The sequence below is a fragment of the Zingiber officinale genome, chromosome 5B, assembly GCF_018446385.1.
Source record: "Zingiber officinale cultivar Zhangliang chromosome 5B, Zo_v1.1, whole genome shotgun sequence".
Taxonomy (NCBI): domain Eukaryota; kingdom Viridiplantae; phylum Streptophyta; class Magnoliopsida; order Zingiberales; family Zingiberaceae; genus Zingiber; species Zingiber officinale.
The window spans coordinates 27,243,423-27,260,258 of record NC_055995.1 but is presented as its reverse complement, the minus strand read 5'-3'; the positions used below and the strand labels follow the sequence as shown (position 1 = coordinate 27,260,258).

Here is a 16,836-nt window from a genome sequence, read left to right as displayed (position 1 = left end):
TTTTCGAATACTAATCTTCATTTTAGCCTCACAACCAAACCTTGTTTCATCACGACTTACTTTGACATAAAGATCTCGTTTGTCTTTTCCTCTTTTACCTTGGGCACAACAATAAAAAACCCTATCAAGTAATTTACCCGATTTATCCATATGGGTTTTACCTCTCCTTATGCCAAATCCAACCTTTTTAGCATATGCCAAATAAAATTGATATGCATATTCTTCTGTTTCAAATTCTAGCCCCATTTGTGGTATATCCAAATCTGTTTCAATGTTCAAGCCCATAATAACACACAAACAAATAAAAATGTCTAAAAAGGGAAATTCGATATATTGAAGTTCAATACATTCCCAAAGATGAATCTTATTACCTTCATTAATAATATCAAAGTCACCTTCCCAACTATCTTCATTTCCTTCAAAATTCAAATGACGACAACTTGTAGATTCACCATCCATGATAATTACTTTGATCCTACAAAAAAAAATATTTTTTTTAAAATTATATTTTAGAACTAAAAAACATAGTGACAAATTAGCTCTATAGTATAGTTATGGGTGTCTGGAAGTCACCATCTGCTCTAAAGAAAATTATCTTCTTTGAGAATGTGACCGTTAACAATGTTCGTATTTACAAATTGATCAATTAGATTTAATGGACAACATTCATCAAGCAATCCTTAAAGAATTGCATCACACTGTAAATGGGAAACACAAATTAAGCAATTCAATCGATACTTGATAGTTCAACAAATTTAAACGTGTAGCTAAAGGGGCAGCAGTACCAAACTTTGCATTTTAGCAGTACCAAAATTTGCATTTTAATTAACCTTGAAGAAGAAGACAACAAGCTAGAATGACAAGCTGAAACTATAGGCAACCAAATCTGAGGATGGGATTAGGGTGAAACAGTACCGCAATTTAGCCCTAACGGCGGCAGAGGTTGAGGATCTTGAGACAGGGCTCGGGCTCGGAGGAGGCAGATGTGCGGAGGAGGAGCACGCCGATCTGAAACTATATGGATTTCGTCGCCTGATGCGTTTTCTGCGGAGGAGTAGGAGAACTGGCTCGGAGGAGGCAGTGCTGTGTTTTCTGCGTGGTGCGAGCACTGGGTTGTCGCCGGCGGAGGTGTCGCCGGCTAAGTTTTGCTCAGGGAGATCACAGGAGGAGCGTTTCTGGGGGCGAGAGGATAGCAACGGTCCGCCGGCAGAAGTGTGGGATCGCGAGAGGTGAGGTTAGGGCTTCACGTCTGCGTTTCTACGCGTTCTGCGTTTCTGCACGGGATCTACACGTGATCCATCAATTTATATGAATTTCGTGGTCCAGGGGGGACCAGGGAAGAACGAGTCCAGAGGATCCACGCTGCTTTGTGAATGAATAAGAACTAGATGTTGAAACATGCCACATCTTATTATATCATTTTAAAATGAGATTCTAATCAAGTTAGTATGTGAGTTTCATTGAAAATCATAAGTGTATTGCTAATGAATGAGAACTAGATGTTGAAACATGTTACACCTTATTCCATCATTTTAAAATTAGAGCTTAACCAAGTCAGTATGTGAGTTTCATTGAAAACCATAAGTGTGTTGCCACCGTTTGAGAGGGATACAAAAAGATATTTACGAGTGCTTCAGTGTGGGGATGATATCGTCCACTAAAACAGAGAGCTATGTTTTTTTAGCAATGATATATATAAATAAAATTTTAAAAAAATATCGAAGGATAAACATATAAATTTATGACTTATTATTTTATTTTTGGAAGGGAAAGAGTTTTTACTTTGAAATCGATTTTGAACCCGTTATTTTTTAGCCAAGTAATAAGCTGACTTTTTTTTTTGTTTATTACTTTACATGTGTTTGCTTTGGAAATTATTTATTTATCATTTTGTTGAATTTCAAAAGTATATCAATCAAATTCATATATATACACTTGAAAATCTAAAATGATTAGTTATACTGGTAAAGGTTTTAGATGTTCAATTTTAATTTTAAAATATATTAATATAGTCCGAATATGTTGCATATTTTATATGTCTAAGAAAATATCAAAGAGGGACGTTTTGATAATCCATCTGTATATAAATGAACATAACATGGTATCTTCCTTTCATTATGAATGCTTCAAAATAACTTCTTAAAGTGACTTAAGATATTAATCTAATATAGATTGTCTTCTTTTCCTTATGGATGTTCCAAAATAATTTTTTAAAGTGACTTAACATATTATTCTAATATAGTTTCTGTCCAATATGAACTGAAGTTTATATTTTTAAAATATTAAAATTATTAACAATTAAATTCACACTCACAAAGGTTTTCTAAATCTAGGTTCACACTCACAAAGGTTTTCTAAATCTAGGTGTATATTGTTCTGAATATATTTAGCACAACAGTAATACTATTTTGAAATCTAATAAAATTTATATCTTAACTCATCAATAAAATTACAAATTCACAGGAGATAAACATAAACATTAAAGATTAAACACGTCCATTACCTCTGTGAATGAATAAGAATTAGATGTTGAAACAAGCCACATCTTATTACATCATTTTAAAATAAGACTCTAACCAAGTCAGTATGTGGGTTTCATTGAAAACCATTAAGTGTGTTGCTAATGAATGAGAACTAGATGTTGAAACATGCTACACCTTATTCCATCATTTTAAAATGAGAGTCTAACCAAGTCAGTACGTGAGTTTCATTGAAAATCATAAATAGGTTGCCATCGTCTGAAAGGGATAAAAAAAATATTTACGAGTGCTTTAGTATGAAGATGATATCGTTCACTAAAATAGAGAGCTATTTTTTTTTAGTAATAATATGTATAAGGAATTTTTTTTAAAAAAATATTTAAAGATAGATATATAAATTTATGATCATTATTTTATGTTTTATAGTTCTATCATTTTAAATATCTATTATTGAGTATTTTTTTAAGATTTCTTTTAGTATATCATTTTTTTTAAAAAAATTTCGATGTCTTGACAAAGAATAGATTATATTTAAACGCACGGAGAGAGGGAGAGGTTGAAATTGCATGCATCCGTTGAAATTATTTTTAAATTTAAATGTATGATAAAAAGTTAAACGTTGACGGAAACGATAGAACAAAAAAATCATCCACATCAAATAGGCATGATTTAAAATACCCTTTGAAAAACTCTGGTTTCCAATAACCATCAAGCGGGAGAAAGAAAGCCAGAATGCTTCTACGAGTTGCATGTCGCACGACGTAGACAATTTTACTTATATTTAATTTAAAATATTGAATAAAATAAAAATGAGATTTAAATTATTCATTTTAAAGCCTTAGATTCCACAATGAGCTTGTATCTGATGGCAGGGATTAGTTATAGGCGCTGTGAGCGGATGGCTCTAGCTCTAGACTTGATCTATTTATATAGAAGAGACAGATCACAATAAATTATATCGGAGACTGTAACCTCTGCGCGTACGTACGTCATATGCCTACACCCACCGAACAACGTGGAAGTCCCAGGCACCCAACCACCCAAATCTCGCAAAACGGGTCCGGGACCGGGCCCAACGCGGGTGACAGCGCTTGTTTGCATCGGTTCGATTCACGATTTGTCTCGTTCGTCACGGCCCTGTACGACGCGGGCCCCACCCTGTCCCAAAGGCCCTCTCGACCTTTTTGTTCACCCCTTTGTGTCTTCCCAATTTCCAGCATGCACTGCCCAATTCCCCAGTTGCTATATCGAAAGAAAGATCGAGCTAGATGAAATCGACAATGGCGAACAAGGAAGAAGGAGAAGGGTAAAGAGGGAGGGAGGGAGGGAGGAAGGAAGCGTGTTGCTTTTGCTTTTCTCTTTTGGAATCCGATTGTTGATGCCCCTTTTTTTTTCGTCCTCCTTTTACTGCCATTTCACTCGCTCCTCATTGAACGCGCCACAATCGCCTTCCTCGTCTGCGATTTCCTTCTGCTCCCCTGCTTCCGCTAATGCTGCGCCACCCGGCGTCGCGACGATGGCAACAAGGCTACTGGCACTGCGGCAACAGTGATAACAATTATTAGCAAGTGGCACCTCAAGCGAGCAGCGGATGAGCTTTAAGGAGGGGGGATCAGATCATTGATTGCAGGAGCGGGACACGGGACTCCGATGACGGCGGAGATTGAGAGGCGAGCGCTCTACCACCATCACCAGCTGCAACCGCCGCGCCGCCTGCCTACCTCCACGTGCGACGTCCACCCGGGCGAGACCGTCACCGGCTTCTGCGCCTCCTGCCTCCGCGAACGCCTCGCGGGCCTTGAGGCCCCCGCTGGCTCCGCCGGCCGTAGGTCCACCTCCTCCCTCCGGTCTGTCTTCCGCAAGGTCGCCACCGGTGCCGGACCCGCCGCCGGGTCTTCTTTTCTGCGCCGCTCCAAGTCCTCTTCCTTCGTCCGAGGCGATGGTGCGGACGGGTTCTCAGCCCAGCGGCCCCCTGCCGCTGCATTTGAGCCGCAGCGGAGGTCCTGCGACGTCCGCGGCCGTAGCACGCTGTGGTCGCTGTTTAACCAGAGCGACAGCCACTGCCGGGTGGCCGAGAACCCCTGCGCTGCACTCTCTGCTTCGATCCTCACCATTGCCACAGCTAATGGTGCGTTAAAAAGCGAGGAGGAGAGCCGAAACATAGGGGTTCCCTTTCCCGACGCTATCTCCCCCTCCTCCGAAACACGCGAAGCGAAAGGGGAGAGCAATGACGAGATAAGACCCGCTGATCCCGTTGTCGTGGTGGTCGGAAGCTCCAGGGAGATGAATGAGGAAAGGAAAGTGGCGAGGGTTGAGGATATAACGCTGGAACTGAAGCCAATGAAGGACCACATAGATCTAGACTCCCAGCCACTAAGGAAGCAGGCGAAGAAGCCTCCGCCCAAGGACCTCAAGGAGATTGCCAACAGCTTCTGGCTCGCCGCTTCCGTTTTCAGCAAAAAGCTCCAGAAATGGCGGCGAAAGCAGAAGCTCAAGAAGCAAAACGGCGAAGCTACAGTCCGGACGGAAAAGCCGGCCAAGTTATCCCGGATGTTCCGCGACACGCAGTCGGAGGTCGCGGTGAATGCCTCCGGCCGTAGATCCTGCGACACTGACCCACGCTTCTCTCTAGACGCCGGCCGGATGTCTTTCGACGACACCAGGTTCTCGTGGGACGAGCCTAGGGCTTCCTGGGACGGCTATCTCATCGGAGGCAGATCAGTATTCCCTCGGTTGCCTCCCATGCTCGCAGTCGTTGAGGACGCTCCTTCGCAAACCGTGCAGCGTTCTGACTACCTAATCCCCGTCGAGGAGGATGCCACCACCGTCCCCGGTGGCTCGTCACAGACCCGGGACTACTATTTGGATTCGTCCAGCCGGCGAAGGCGAAGCCTGGACCGATCAGCATCCATCCGCGAGCAGCCTCTGGAGGCCTGTGAGCTCAAACCGGTCCCAAACGGCAAGGTATCCCTTGCCGGCGGCATGGAATTTTACCAATTTAATCCCACAACATTGCTTGACCGGGATGTGAAAGACTGGAATTCCAACTCTTTGAGGGACGACTACTTAGGAAGCTTCGAATCAGGCTTAGGGGACCAAAGAGGAGCTGCTGCCAAGAAGTCCCGGAGGTGGAGCAAAGCGTGGAACATTTGGGGACTCATTCAACGAAGAAATAGTAGCAGAGGAGATGCCAATATAGCTGAGAGGGCATTGTCGGAGTCCTGGCCGGAGTTGAGCTCCAGGGGCTTAAATAACAGGATGCTCAGGAGCAACAGCAGTGTAAGCTCTAGGAATTCCTTCAGTGGCAACGCTGAGTGTAAGGGCATCAAGAAGCACAACACCAAGTCCAGCAACCATTATTGTAAGAATAGCAGAGATGAGTTTGTTCTGGAGAGGAACAAAAGTGCTAGGTACTCCCCGAACCATCTCGACAACAACGGTCTGCTAAGGTTTTACTTGACACCAATGCGAAATAGCCGAAGGAACGGAGTTGCTTCTGGCAGGGGGAGGCAGATATCTTCACGTTACTTAACAAGGAGCATGCTAGGACTGTATTGAGCAATCTGTCTGTTGCCCAATGTAAGACTCTCTGTTCCCCCTGATAAATTCGTGTGCATTCTAATCTATATTTTTGGATGAATGATGTTTCTTGTGACTTCAACATCAACTGGCTCCTCTTAAGCACAATGTTGAAAATATTTTCTGATTGCTGGAAAGTTCTCGGATACAATTTTATAGGAAATGCAATGCAATTTATAGCTACTTGCTGAGTTTAAAGTCTCTCTTGTTTATTATTCCGTCTCTCTTTCAAGTTTCAGTTTGATATGGATACTAATGGATGGAGTAACTAATTTGCAATTCATTTGTGTTTTACTTCCTTGGCGGTGCAAGTGAGTATCATCGGATCACATCACACTACTTTTGGCAGAGCCCTTTAGTTCCTTGAATGGTAATGACAATCCTTTCGGATCTTCATGTGTTCTTTTGTGCATTGTTTATCTTCTCAACTGGTTAAGCTCTCTAATGTTGAATGTTTTATTAGCTTTAGTAAAGCTATTTTGTCGGCTAATCCTATCACCAGTTTTTTAATTCAGCAAAGCTTTCTGCGAATGCTTATTGGGTGGCATGATTGTTTTACTTGTGGACGCATGAGTTCACTGCTTTATGCCTCGAAAGAATAAGAATATGTTGCAATTCATTGGATCAAATCTCCTTAGATTTTTTTTTTTACTTTTACCAATTCCTTTTGTCTTCATGTTCTCCTTCCTATTACTTCAATTCGACTTAATGTAACTAGCCATCCCTATCAAGGATGTAGCTGGTGCCTTGCCCTTTCCATCAATGCACCACTCACTATGCTAGAGACAACTGATCAAACTGTTTATCTTTTCCTTTGTTAATTCTAGGCTACATTATGACTTTGCATTGACTTTGCAGTTCATGCTGACTTTACTCACGATTCTGTATCTTGAGAAACCTAAATATTGTATTGATATATAGTCTCAAAATATTCATTTTACAGGCTTAATATTAGCTAGCTGTTCTTGAATAGTTAGTGTACTATCGTTTATGTGATATATAGTTTTTTCTCTCGTGGTTCATTCACCATCATCATTGCAGTAGTATGATAACATTTTGCTTTCGGATAAATCAAAGTCAGCTTGTGGCCGAATTCCTGCAACGCATGTGGGGGAAGAGGGTCTGGAACAGACAAAAGCACACGTAAATGTGCTCTCTGGCAGATGTTAATGATTGCACCTTAAATCCAGCTCTGAATTTGCTATTCTGCTGGAGCAAAGACGGTCTCATACTCTGGTACATTTGTCTTAGCACAGCTAGCTCATTTTACATTTAAAATCTATTGGAGCAATTTCCATACAAATAGAAACTGTGCCCATATGTGGGGGCAGGATTTGCTATTCTAGGACGTAGTTCATCTGCTTATCAATCCAGATTGAAATCTTATTTTTGAAGAGGCAAATCCAATGAACTGCTACTCTACAATCCGATGTGCAACTTGCATCGAGTTGTTCTTTTCCTATTCGTGCACTGTTTGAAGATCCACTGACAGCTGAACCGATAATAATAATAATAATGTACTGATTTAACGGGAAGATTAATAAGTGTTTGACTTAAGAGTTTATTTATATTTATTTAATATAATAAGTTAATTAAATAAATAAATTTGAACGAGTATATATTCAACTTGTTTATTCTCGTGAACAAATATTGTGAGTTGTCGTAAATTTATGAACACCTCACGTGAATAAAGTCTGCATGTTCGTAATAAAAATCTTATCAAACTTTTAATTAATACTAATTAATCAAATAAGTGTAAGCATTTTAAACATTCAAATTAAGAACTTGATAATATTTTAAAAAATTAAGTTTAAACTCGTTAAAAAGAAACTAAGTAAGCGTAAATAATCATTTAAACGGTTTGATAATTCATTTAGATTCGGCTGGACTTAATTAGTTAACTTATCAAGTAAAATCGAACAATATAAAGTTTGGCTTGCCCTTTACTGCCTCAGGGGAAACTATCTTTGGCATAGCAATTTAATATATACTTCAAGTGTTCCATGGAATTTGTAAACTTTTAGGGTTGTATCTAGAGGTTTTAGCTTTGAATTGCTAAACTAATAATCAATCATTTTAAGGAACTGATTTGTTTTAAGCTAATGTAAAGTTTTAGATTTATCTTAATTAGTTTGATGACCACAAAAAAAAAAAAATGTCATTTAACGACGGATTTAGAGACGAAATTATACTTTTGTCTCTAATTAGAGATAGAATTATATTTCTGTCTCTATTTTTACCATTTAGAATTAAAAAAATGAATTAATCAGTAACTAGAGATGGAATATTTATTCTGTCGCTAATTATAGATGGAATTAAACGTTCGTTGCTAATTAGACATGTGGACAACAAGGTGAGAATACATGATGTGGACCTAAATAGCGATATTAGCGATGGAACTAATAGTTCTGTCGCTAATATCACGATTTAGGGCATATCATGCCTCCGTCTTCTGTTATGAATCGCAAGTGTACGATTACGTCGTCAGTAATAATAAAAGATATTGTATCCACAGAAACTAGTTATAATCACTAAAGATGTCTCAAAAGCGAATTAGCTAAACAAACGATTAAAAGATCATTTATAATTAAAGATTAGAAGTAAAAGTTAAATGCATAAATTCAGTTTTATAAAGATTCTAGGAGTTTTGGTTTCTTTGTGATATTCATTGATGTAATGCAATCTACCAATTTTTGTCCTCAATTGAAATGTATTTGTAAGAAGTTACCGGTTATCTTCTGCAGAAAATACCAGTCAAGTACTCACATCTAAATCTTAAGTAATCAAAGAGTTATGATCTCTATGAAGTCCGTTAGCGGGGCAACCCTGTCACGATGTCCCTTGGTTATACGACATAGAAACGCATCACAAATCAATTCACCTTAAGACATAGAATTAAGCATATCAATCCGTCCTACTTCTTTGTATGTTCTTGCTTTACCCCTAAAGGTGATTCCCTAAAAAGTCCGTTAACAAGGCAGACCTGTCACGACGCCCATCGGTCATACAATTTAGCAAATTCCTCGATAAGATTCCACAAGAAATACAAACGACCAATCAAGAATGGTAATTAGGCACAAAACATAACAATCCATACAAGATTGATCAATACAAAACATAACAATATCCTTGAATCAAGAAGATGACAAATCCATAAATCTTACATCAATTTATATCACAAATACTCATTTCTTCCTAGAACAAAGGATCTACTCCATAGAGAATGAAGAAAGAATCGAAGACAAGAAGACCAAATGTTGGTGTGAGAAGCATCCGACGATCGAACCCAAGTTTTGATAATGACAAATGATTCAAAGTTAAGATTATGTGTTATCTGATATATTGAATGAGTTTGTAGGAAAGTCCTAATTGCGGTTAGGCAGGTGGAAAACCCTAAGGGGCGGTAACCTTAGGTCCTAGGGGGTGGTAACCCTAGGTGGAGGAAAATCCTAAGGGGGGTAACCTTAGGTCTTAGGTGGAGGAAAATCCTAAGGGGGGGGGGGGGGTAACCTTAGGGTCTAGGGGGAGGTAAATCTAGGTGGAGAAAAATCCTAAGGGGTGGTAACCCTAGGCAGAAAGTCTAGTCGGTCTGGAGGATCGGATTGACATCAGGTATGTTCTCCTAAGTAGAGTAGGTGAGGACACATTCCCCACGTGGGAACAGCAGGCGTCGGTTCGACCTAGGGTTTCCGGTCGAAAATCCGAAGTCAAAACTAGACAGTCCGAAAACTGTCAAAACCTATTTTTCTTATATTCTGTTATATTCTAACTTTGTTTTGCAGGAAACTAACATCTTTGTGCAGGGGTAGAACTGACTGGGATCGGTCGACCGAACCCCCAAGTAGGGATGACAATTTCACCCGAACCCGATAGAGGATTCGACATCCGACCCAAATGGAGGAGGGTATGGAGGGACTATTAATACCCGATACCCGACCCGAATACCTGATTAAATAATATATATACATATATTAAAGAACACTCTTTAAAAAAGCAGTTATCTGTTTTTTTTTATTTTTCATGTGGTAACCTTTTTTTTATTTTATTTTCTAAAATCAAACTTTTCCTCACATCATTGTACTTCGTTTCAGCGATTTCTCTGCCACACGTTACCCATGCTGTACGCCGCACACCATGCATGCCACCCACTACCTCCATGCGACCGCGATAGACATGGTCACCGACCACGAAGAACAATCTTCGGCCTACTCGAGTGGTCGCCGGTCCTCTCCGGCGCTAAACGCCAATCGACTTTTGGCTCGACGAGGTCGCAGGCACATGCTCTACCTGTCCCAGCCACTAGCGCATCGCCGGCCAGTCAGGACTCCATCACCGGCCACGGAAAGCCTTCACCAGCATATCCCTGTGGCCAGAGCTCGGCTTTGATGGAAATTGCGACCCTCTCGCGATTTTGGTGCAGTGCGCTGTCGAGTAGAGTGTTAACGCCGACGAGCGACTCTTAAGAGCGACCCTATCACTGGTCTCCTTAAGACCCTATGTCGGCATCATACTATCGTGATGCAGTGGCGGACACTCCTTTGTAGCAACCAAACCATCGGTCACAGGAGCATGGTGATTTTAGGCTGAAAATTACCTTCGTGGCTCGTTGTGTAGACAAGAAAATGCAAAGCAATATAGTATAATTCCTAATGCTCTCATACCAATATAACAATTATATATTAATTGTATAAAACAATTAAATACTTACAGTGATCTTTCGTAGATCTGTAATCAGCGATGGAAGGACTTACTGTCGGAAGAACATCACAAAATCGAAAAGCTCTTTGTAATTCTATGAACCAAATCCCACCACCTCAAATGTTCTTCTTTCTCTCTCATTGTTTCTTTCTCCACCTTCGTTAATGATCCTTGAACGCACCCTTTATAAAGAAAAAATAATTCAGAGATATAATAGACTTCTTTTTATTAAGAGTAGTAGGTAATATGGATATATTTTCACGTTCTCATTTCCTACGTAAGGTTGACATGGATCTTTTTATAAATATATCATTTGAACTTGATCTCTTAATATTACAATTATAAGCACAAATAAGTCCATAATCCAGGATCGGTCAGTAGTTATGAAAAATCAAATTCTTTCAGTTTTTAACATCTTGAATATTTTGTTCCTCTAGTTTTAATCTTTTATTTTAAATAATTTATACAATATTGATATAATGATTTCCTAATAAAATTATATATATATATATATATATATATATATATATATATATATATATATGATCCGGCGGTAAGAATGGGGGACCCACTTCTTGAAGGGTCCCGGCCTAAGAACGGATGGAGGGCTGGCCAAGCGGGTAATGGCCGCGCTAAGCAGGTCCGAGCGGAGCCAGAGATAACCCAGCCATGGGCTTGGGTTTCCGACGCCAAGGCGGGAGAACCGAATGGCCGAGCGGGTGTCTACCCGGCTGGAACCGAAGGGCCGAGCGGGTGGTCTTTTCGGCCAGGATAAGAGCGAGGATACAAAGGTTAGCCGAGCGGCCTATTCTTTCGGCTCGGGATATGGGATGTCAGCAAAGGCGTGTCTGATGATTATGCCGTACACAAGTTTGCACGAGGGAGGATCTCGCCGTCACATCATGGAGAGGTTGATACAGTAACGGTATGGCCTTATGGATGTCCTTCTGACAGACCCATACCTGGGCATGGTCGAAAGCAGGTGATTGCTTTGATTGGCGCGCCCAGGCTCCTTCGAGAGGTCTATATAAGGTCTCCATTTCTTCACCGGAGGTACGCTGGTCTGAATCTCGGAAGCCACCTCTTTGTTATTCCTCGCCTGACTTGAGCGTCGGAGGGCCGTCGCCGGGACACCCCTCCCGGCTCGGTTTTGTTGCAGGTTCGCCAGAGACTCGAGGATCCAGCAGAGAGCGCCACGTCCCCAGCGTCCTTTGACTTCTGATTCGGACAGGATCAATTTGGCGCCGTCTGTGGGAACGCACCTGCATCCGAGCAGAAGCAATGGACGAGGCTGGAAGACTACATACCGTGGCACTCTCACAAGAAGAGTTTGACGCTATAGTCGAGGCGAGGGCAGCCAAGATAGTGGCGCAGCAAAAGGAGAAAGCACAAGCTGAGCGAGCGCAACCGCAAACAACCTCGGCTTCAGCAGGCCGGGCGGCGCAAGCAGACCGCCCGGAATATGTTTCAACAGGAGGGTTCCCTCGGGCTCTCTTCCGTACTCCCCCAGAAATCGCGCCCGCCCACGGGGAGCAAGGATCTTCATCCGATGAGCCTCCCATTCGGGATCATAGGAAGGGCAAAGCTCCCCGAGCGGACGCACCACCCGAGCAGGTTCACCGACAATTCTCTGAAGCCATACATCGGGATCCGTTACCAAAATACTATACACCACCGCCGATCGGAGCTTACAATGGAACGACCGACCCAGACGATCATTTGGGGAAGTTCGACAGCATCGCCACCTTGCATCAGTACTCTGATGGCGTAAAGTGCCGGGTATTTCTCACCACTCTATCGGAATCTGCACATAGGTGGTTTCGGAGGCTGCCGGACGGCTCTATCACTAGCTTCCAGGAGTTCCGAACGGCATTCCTTCATCACTTTGCGAGCAGCCGACGTTATCAAAGGACAAGCGTCAGCCTGTTCACCATCAAACAAGAACCAAGAGAATCTCTCCGGGCGTATATACAGCGGTTTAATCAAATAGCGATGGACATCCCCACAGCCACCTCGGAGACGATGGTAAACGCATTCACGCAAGGCCTCGCAGAAAGGGATTTCTTCCGCACGCTCATTCGCAAACCGCCCAGAGACTACGACCACATGCTACACCGGGCCAACGAATACATCAATGTGGAAGAAGCGCAAGCTGCCCGGAAAAAGGAAACTCCAACCGAGCGGGAACCTACTCATGCCGAGCGGAAACAGCACGCCGCTCATCAGCCACTAAGAGGACCAAGAGTTGAGGCATCCCGGGCACATCATGCGAAGTCCCCGGTGGTCCAAGAGGTAGCGGCCGAGCGGCCAAGGATGAAGAAAAAGAGGGTATGGACCCCGATGTTTTGCTCTTTCCATAATACTGACTCCCACAACACCCGCGACTGTCGGGGCTTGCCTTCAATCACCCATCCCTTACGACGGGATGGCCCTCGTCGATCGCCTTCACCCGACTGCAGGCAGCGGCATCAAGAGTCCGGTAGACGAACATATAGGAGATCTCCCGAACGGCGTTTCCCTCCAAGGCATGAAGATCGCTCTCGAAGGTCCAATGAGCGACCTAGGCAGTCCGCTCGGGAAGAGGAGAATAGAAACAACATCTCCCGGGGAGAAATCAATATTATTGCGGGTGGGCCGACCGGAGGAGATTCACACAGGGCGAGAAAAGCAAGCGCTCGGCAGCTCAGAATCCATGAGGTGGGTTGCAGCCAAGAAAGGGCGAGCGGACCCGAGATCAATTTCGGGCCCAAGGATCTTGAGGGAGTTGAAGTGCCGCATGATGATGCCCTTATCGTCAAAGCGGTAATAGCCAACTACACCATCCACCGTATCTTCATTGACACTGGCAGCTCGGTCAACATCATCTTCAGAAAGGCCTTTGATCAACTACAAATCGATCAAGCCGAGCTGCTGCCCATGACAACCCCCCTCTACGGGTTTACGGGCAATGAGGTTCTTCCGGTCGGACAGGTAAGACTGGCTATCTCCTTAGGGGAAGATGCCGAGTACATCCTTCGAGAAGTGCACCAAGGTTCGTGCGGTGGACATCCAGGCGGACGGTCATTAACCAGGAAGATTTTGCTAGCCGGGTATTTTTGGCCAACACTTCAAATGGATGCTGCCCGGACCGTGGCAAATTCTCTATCCTGTCAGAAGTATCACAGCATGTCCCACCGACCGGCAGATGAGATGAAAGCATCAACTGTGGCCTGCCCGTTCGACCAATGGGGGATGGACATCGTGAGACCCTTCCCCATGGCTACCGAGCAGCGGAAGTTCTTATTGGTGGCGGTCGACTACTTCTCAAAATGGGTAGAAGCTGAGCCACTTGCAAAAATATCCGAGCAGATGGTTAAAAAGTTCATATGGCAAAATATCATCTGCCGCTTTGGCATCCCAAGACGACTCGTCTCCGACAACGGACGTCAATTCACGGGGAAGTTGCTCGGGGAGTGGTGCGAAAGTTATGACATCGAGCAGCACTTCACATCGGTGGCATACCCCCAGAGTAACGGTCAAGCCGAGGTAACCAACCGAGAGATTCTCAGAATTTTACGGACTCGGCTCGACCATGAAGGAGGCAGCTGGGTAGACGAGCTGCCGGGCGTCCTATGGGCTCTCCGCACGACACCAAAAGAGGGAACGTGCGTCACTCCATTTCACTTGGTATATGGAGGCGAAGCAGTCATCCCGATTGAAGTTGGGGTGGAGTCCGTTCGGGTGCAAAACTATGATGAAGATAACGCCGAACGGAGGAGCATGGAGCTAGACTTGGTCGAAGAGGAAAGAGCTAAAGCGTCCGTCCGGCTGATGGCGTACCGGCAACGTATGAAACAGAACTACAACCGGCGCGTGATCCCCAGAGCCTTTCAAGTAGGCGACCTAGTTTGGAAGAAAGTTAAGCCGGTCGGAGATGTCGGCAAGTTGGAAGCTCCCTGGGCAGGACCCTTTGAAGTGGTCGAGAAGCTCCGTTCGGGCGCTTATTACCTCAAGGATGCGGAAGGTCGGATGCTGGACCGGCCCTGGAGTGCAAATCACCTTCAGCCATATAGAGTTGGGTGAGAGGTGCGCTGTTGCTCTATTTTGTGTAAATTCAAAATAGCTGTACTCCTTTTATCGCACGAAACAAATTATTCCCAAGGCATTCTGTATTCATAGCCGAACGGCTGGTTATCCGAAGGCCCCCGAGCCGCTCGGCCGGGAGGTTTATATATATGCAAGCTCAGTTAAAGATCGGGAGACGGTCCGACGTCTATAAACCCTCCGGCCGTGAAACCGGGAGACGGACCGGCGTCTATAAATATCCGCACCGACGAGCTCCGTCGTTAAAGATTGAGAGTCGCGCCGACCGGCTATAAAAATCCGAGCGGAAGACCGACGAGCTCCGTCGTTAAAGATCGAGAGCCGCGCCGACCGGCTATAAATATCCGCGCTGACGAGCTCCGTCGTTAAAGATCGAGAGACGAGCCGGCGCTATAAATATCCGACGGGAGTCCGTCGTTAAAGATCGAGAGCCGCGCCGACCGGCTATAAATATCCGCGCCGACGAGCTCCGTCGTTAAAGATCGAGAGCCGCGCCGACCGGCTATAAATATCCGAGCGGAAGACCGACGAGCTCCGTCGTTAAAGATCGAGAGCCGCGCCGACCGGCTATAAATATCCGCGCCGACGAGCTCCGTCGTTAAAGATCGAGAGCCGCGCCGACCGGCTATAAATATCCGAGCGGAAGACCGACGAGCTCCGTCGTTAAAGATCGAGAGCCGCGCCGACCGGCTATAAATATCCGCGCCGACGAGCTCCGTCGTTAAAGATCGAGAGCCGCGCCGACCGGCTATAAATATCCGCGCCGACGAGCTCCGTCGTTAAAGATCGAGAGCCGCGCCGACCGGCTATAAATATCCGAGCGGAAGACCGACGAGCTCCGTCGTTAAAGATCGAGAGCCGCGCCGACCGGCTATAAATATCCGCGCCGACGAGCTCCGTCGTTAAAGATTGAGAGCCGCGCCGACCGGCTATAAATATCCGAGCGGAAGACCGATGAGCTCCGTCGTTAAAGATCGAGAGCCGCGCCGACCGGCTATAAATATCCGCGCCGACGAGCTCCGTCGTTAAAGATCGAGAGTCGCGCCGACCGGCTATAAATATCCGCGCCGACGAGCTCCGTCGTTAAAGATCGAGAGCCGTGCCGACCGACTATAAATATCCGAGCGGAAGACCGACGAGCTCCGTCGTTAAAGATCGAGAGCCGCGCCGACCGGCTATAAATATCCGCGCCGACGAGCTCCGTCGTTAAAGATCGAGAGCCGCGCCGACCGGCTATAAATATCCGAGCGGAAGACCGACGAGCTCCGTCGTTAAAGATCGATAGCCGCGCCGACCGGCTATAAATATCCGCGCCGACGAGCTCCGTCGTTAAAGATAGAGAGCCGCGTTGACCGGCCATAAATATCCGTGCCGACGAGCACCATCGTTAAAAATCGAGAGTCGGTCCGGCGACTATAAATACCCCGGGCGGACGAACGAATACCAGAGAATAAGAAACCGCGGAAACCTGAAGTATTAAAACATTTAGGCCCGCTCGGGCATTGGTCCTTCGATACTTGGCGTTTGTTGAGTTCACACTGGCTAGATGCGTGTAGAGCGAGTAGGCCCTCCTGCTCTGACTTTGTTTAATGGGTTAAGCTGACCAGCCGCGTGACGGAGAACGCTTAAGAACATGACTAACTCTAAGCATAAACGTTAAGCAAACAGAAGAATATTATGGATAGGAAGACACAAGCAAAGACATAATTACATTAAAAGGAAAGCATGCCGAACGGCAAGTACAAAAAGTTGCGCTGGGCTTAGGAAACGTAAAAACAAGGTACAGACAAGGAACACTCCTCACTCAGGGTCTTCGAAGTTGAAGAAAGCGTCCAGGATATCGTCAATCATAACCGCTAGATCCGAAGAGGGAATGGTCAGGTCAGCAGGAAGGTGCCCCTCCTTCTTCAAGTATGCCATGGTGACCTTGACCGCCTCGGCGAAAGTTGAGGAGACGTTGCCACCAAATTTCGTGCCAAACCTCTCCGAGCGGAGG

The 16,836-nt window shown here is 44.7% G+C and overlaps 1 protein-coding gene across 2 annotated transcripts; it reads left to right on the top strand.

The window, feature by feature from the left end:
- Positions 1 to 3,728: 3,728 nt before the first annotated feature.
- LOC121984267 (protein OCTOPUS-like) lies at positions 3,729 to 7,572 on the top strand. 2 transcript variants are annotated; one of them, XR_006112833.1, is made up of 3 exons: positions 3,729 to 6,059; positions 6,372 to 6,429; positions 7,101 to 7,572. XR_006112833.1 is itself a non-coding variant. In XM_042537119.1 (2 exons), the coding sequence occupies exon 1, from the start codon at positions 4,131 to 4,133 to the stop codon at positions 6,036 to 6,038; it is 1,908 nt and encodes a 635-aa protein (XP_042393053.1). In that variant the 5' UTR covers positions 3,730 to 4,130; the 3' UTR covers positions 6,039 to 6,059; positions 7,101 to 7,571. The 2 variants fall into 2 exon arrangements, 1 of the variants encoding a protein (XP_042393053.1); XM_042537119.1 differs by lacking the exon at positions 6,372 to 6,429 and having other exon boundaries at positions 3,730 to 6,059; positions 7,101 to 7,571.
- Positions 7,573 to 16,836: the final 9,264 nt, after the last annotated feature.

Coding starts and splice junctions, on each gene's coding strand:
- LOC121984267 (XM_042537119.1), top strand. CDS start 4,131: ATGACGGCGGAGATTGAGAGGCGAGCGCTCTACCACCATCACCAGCTG.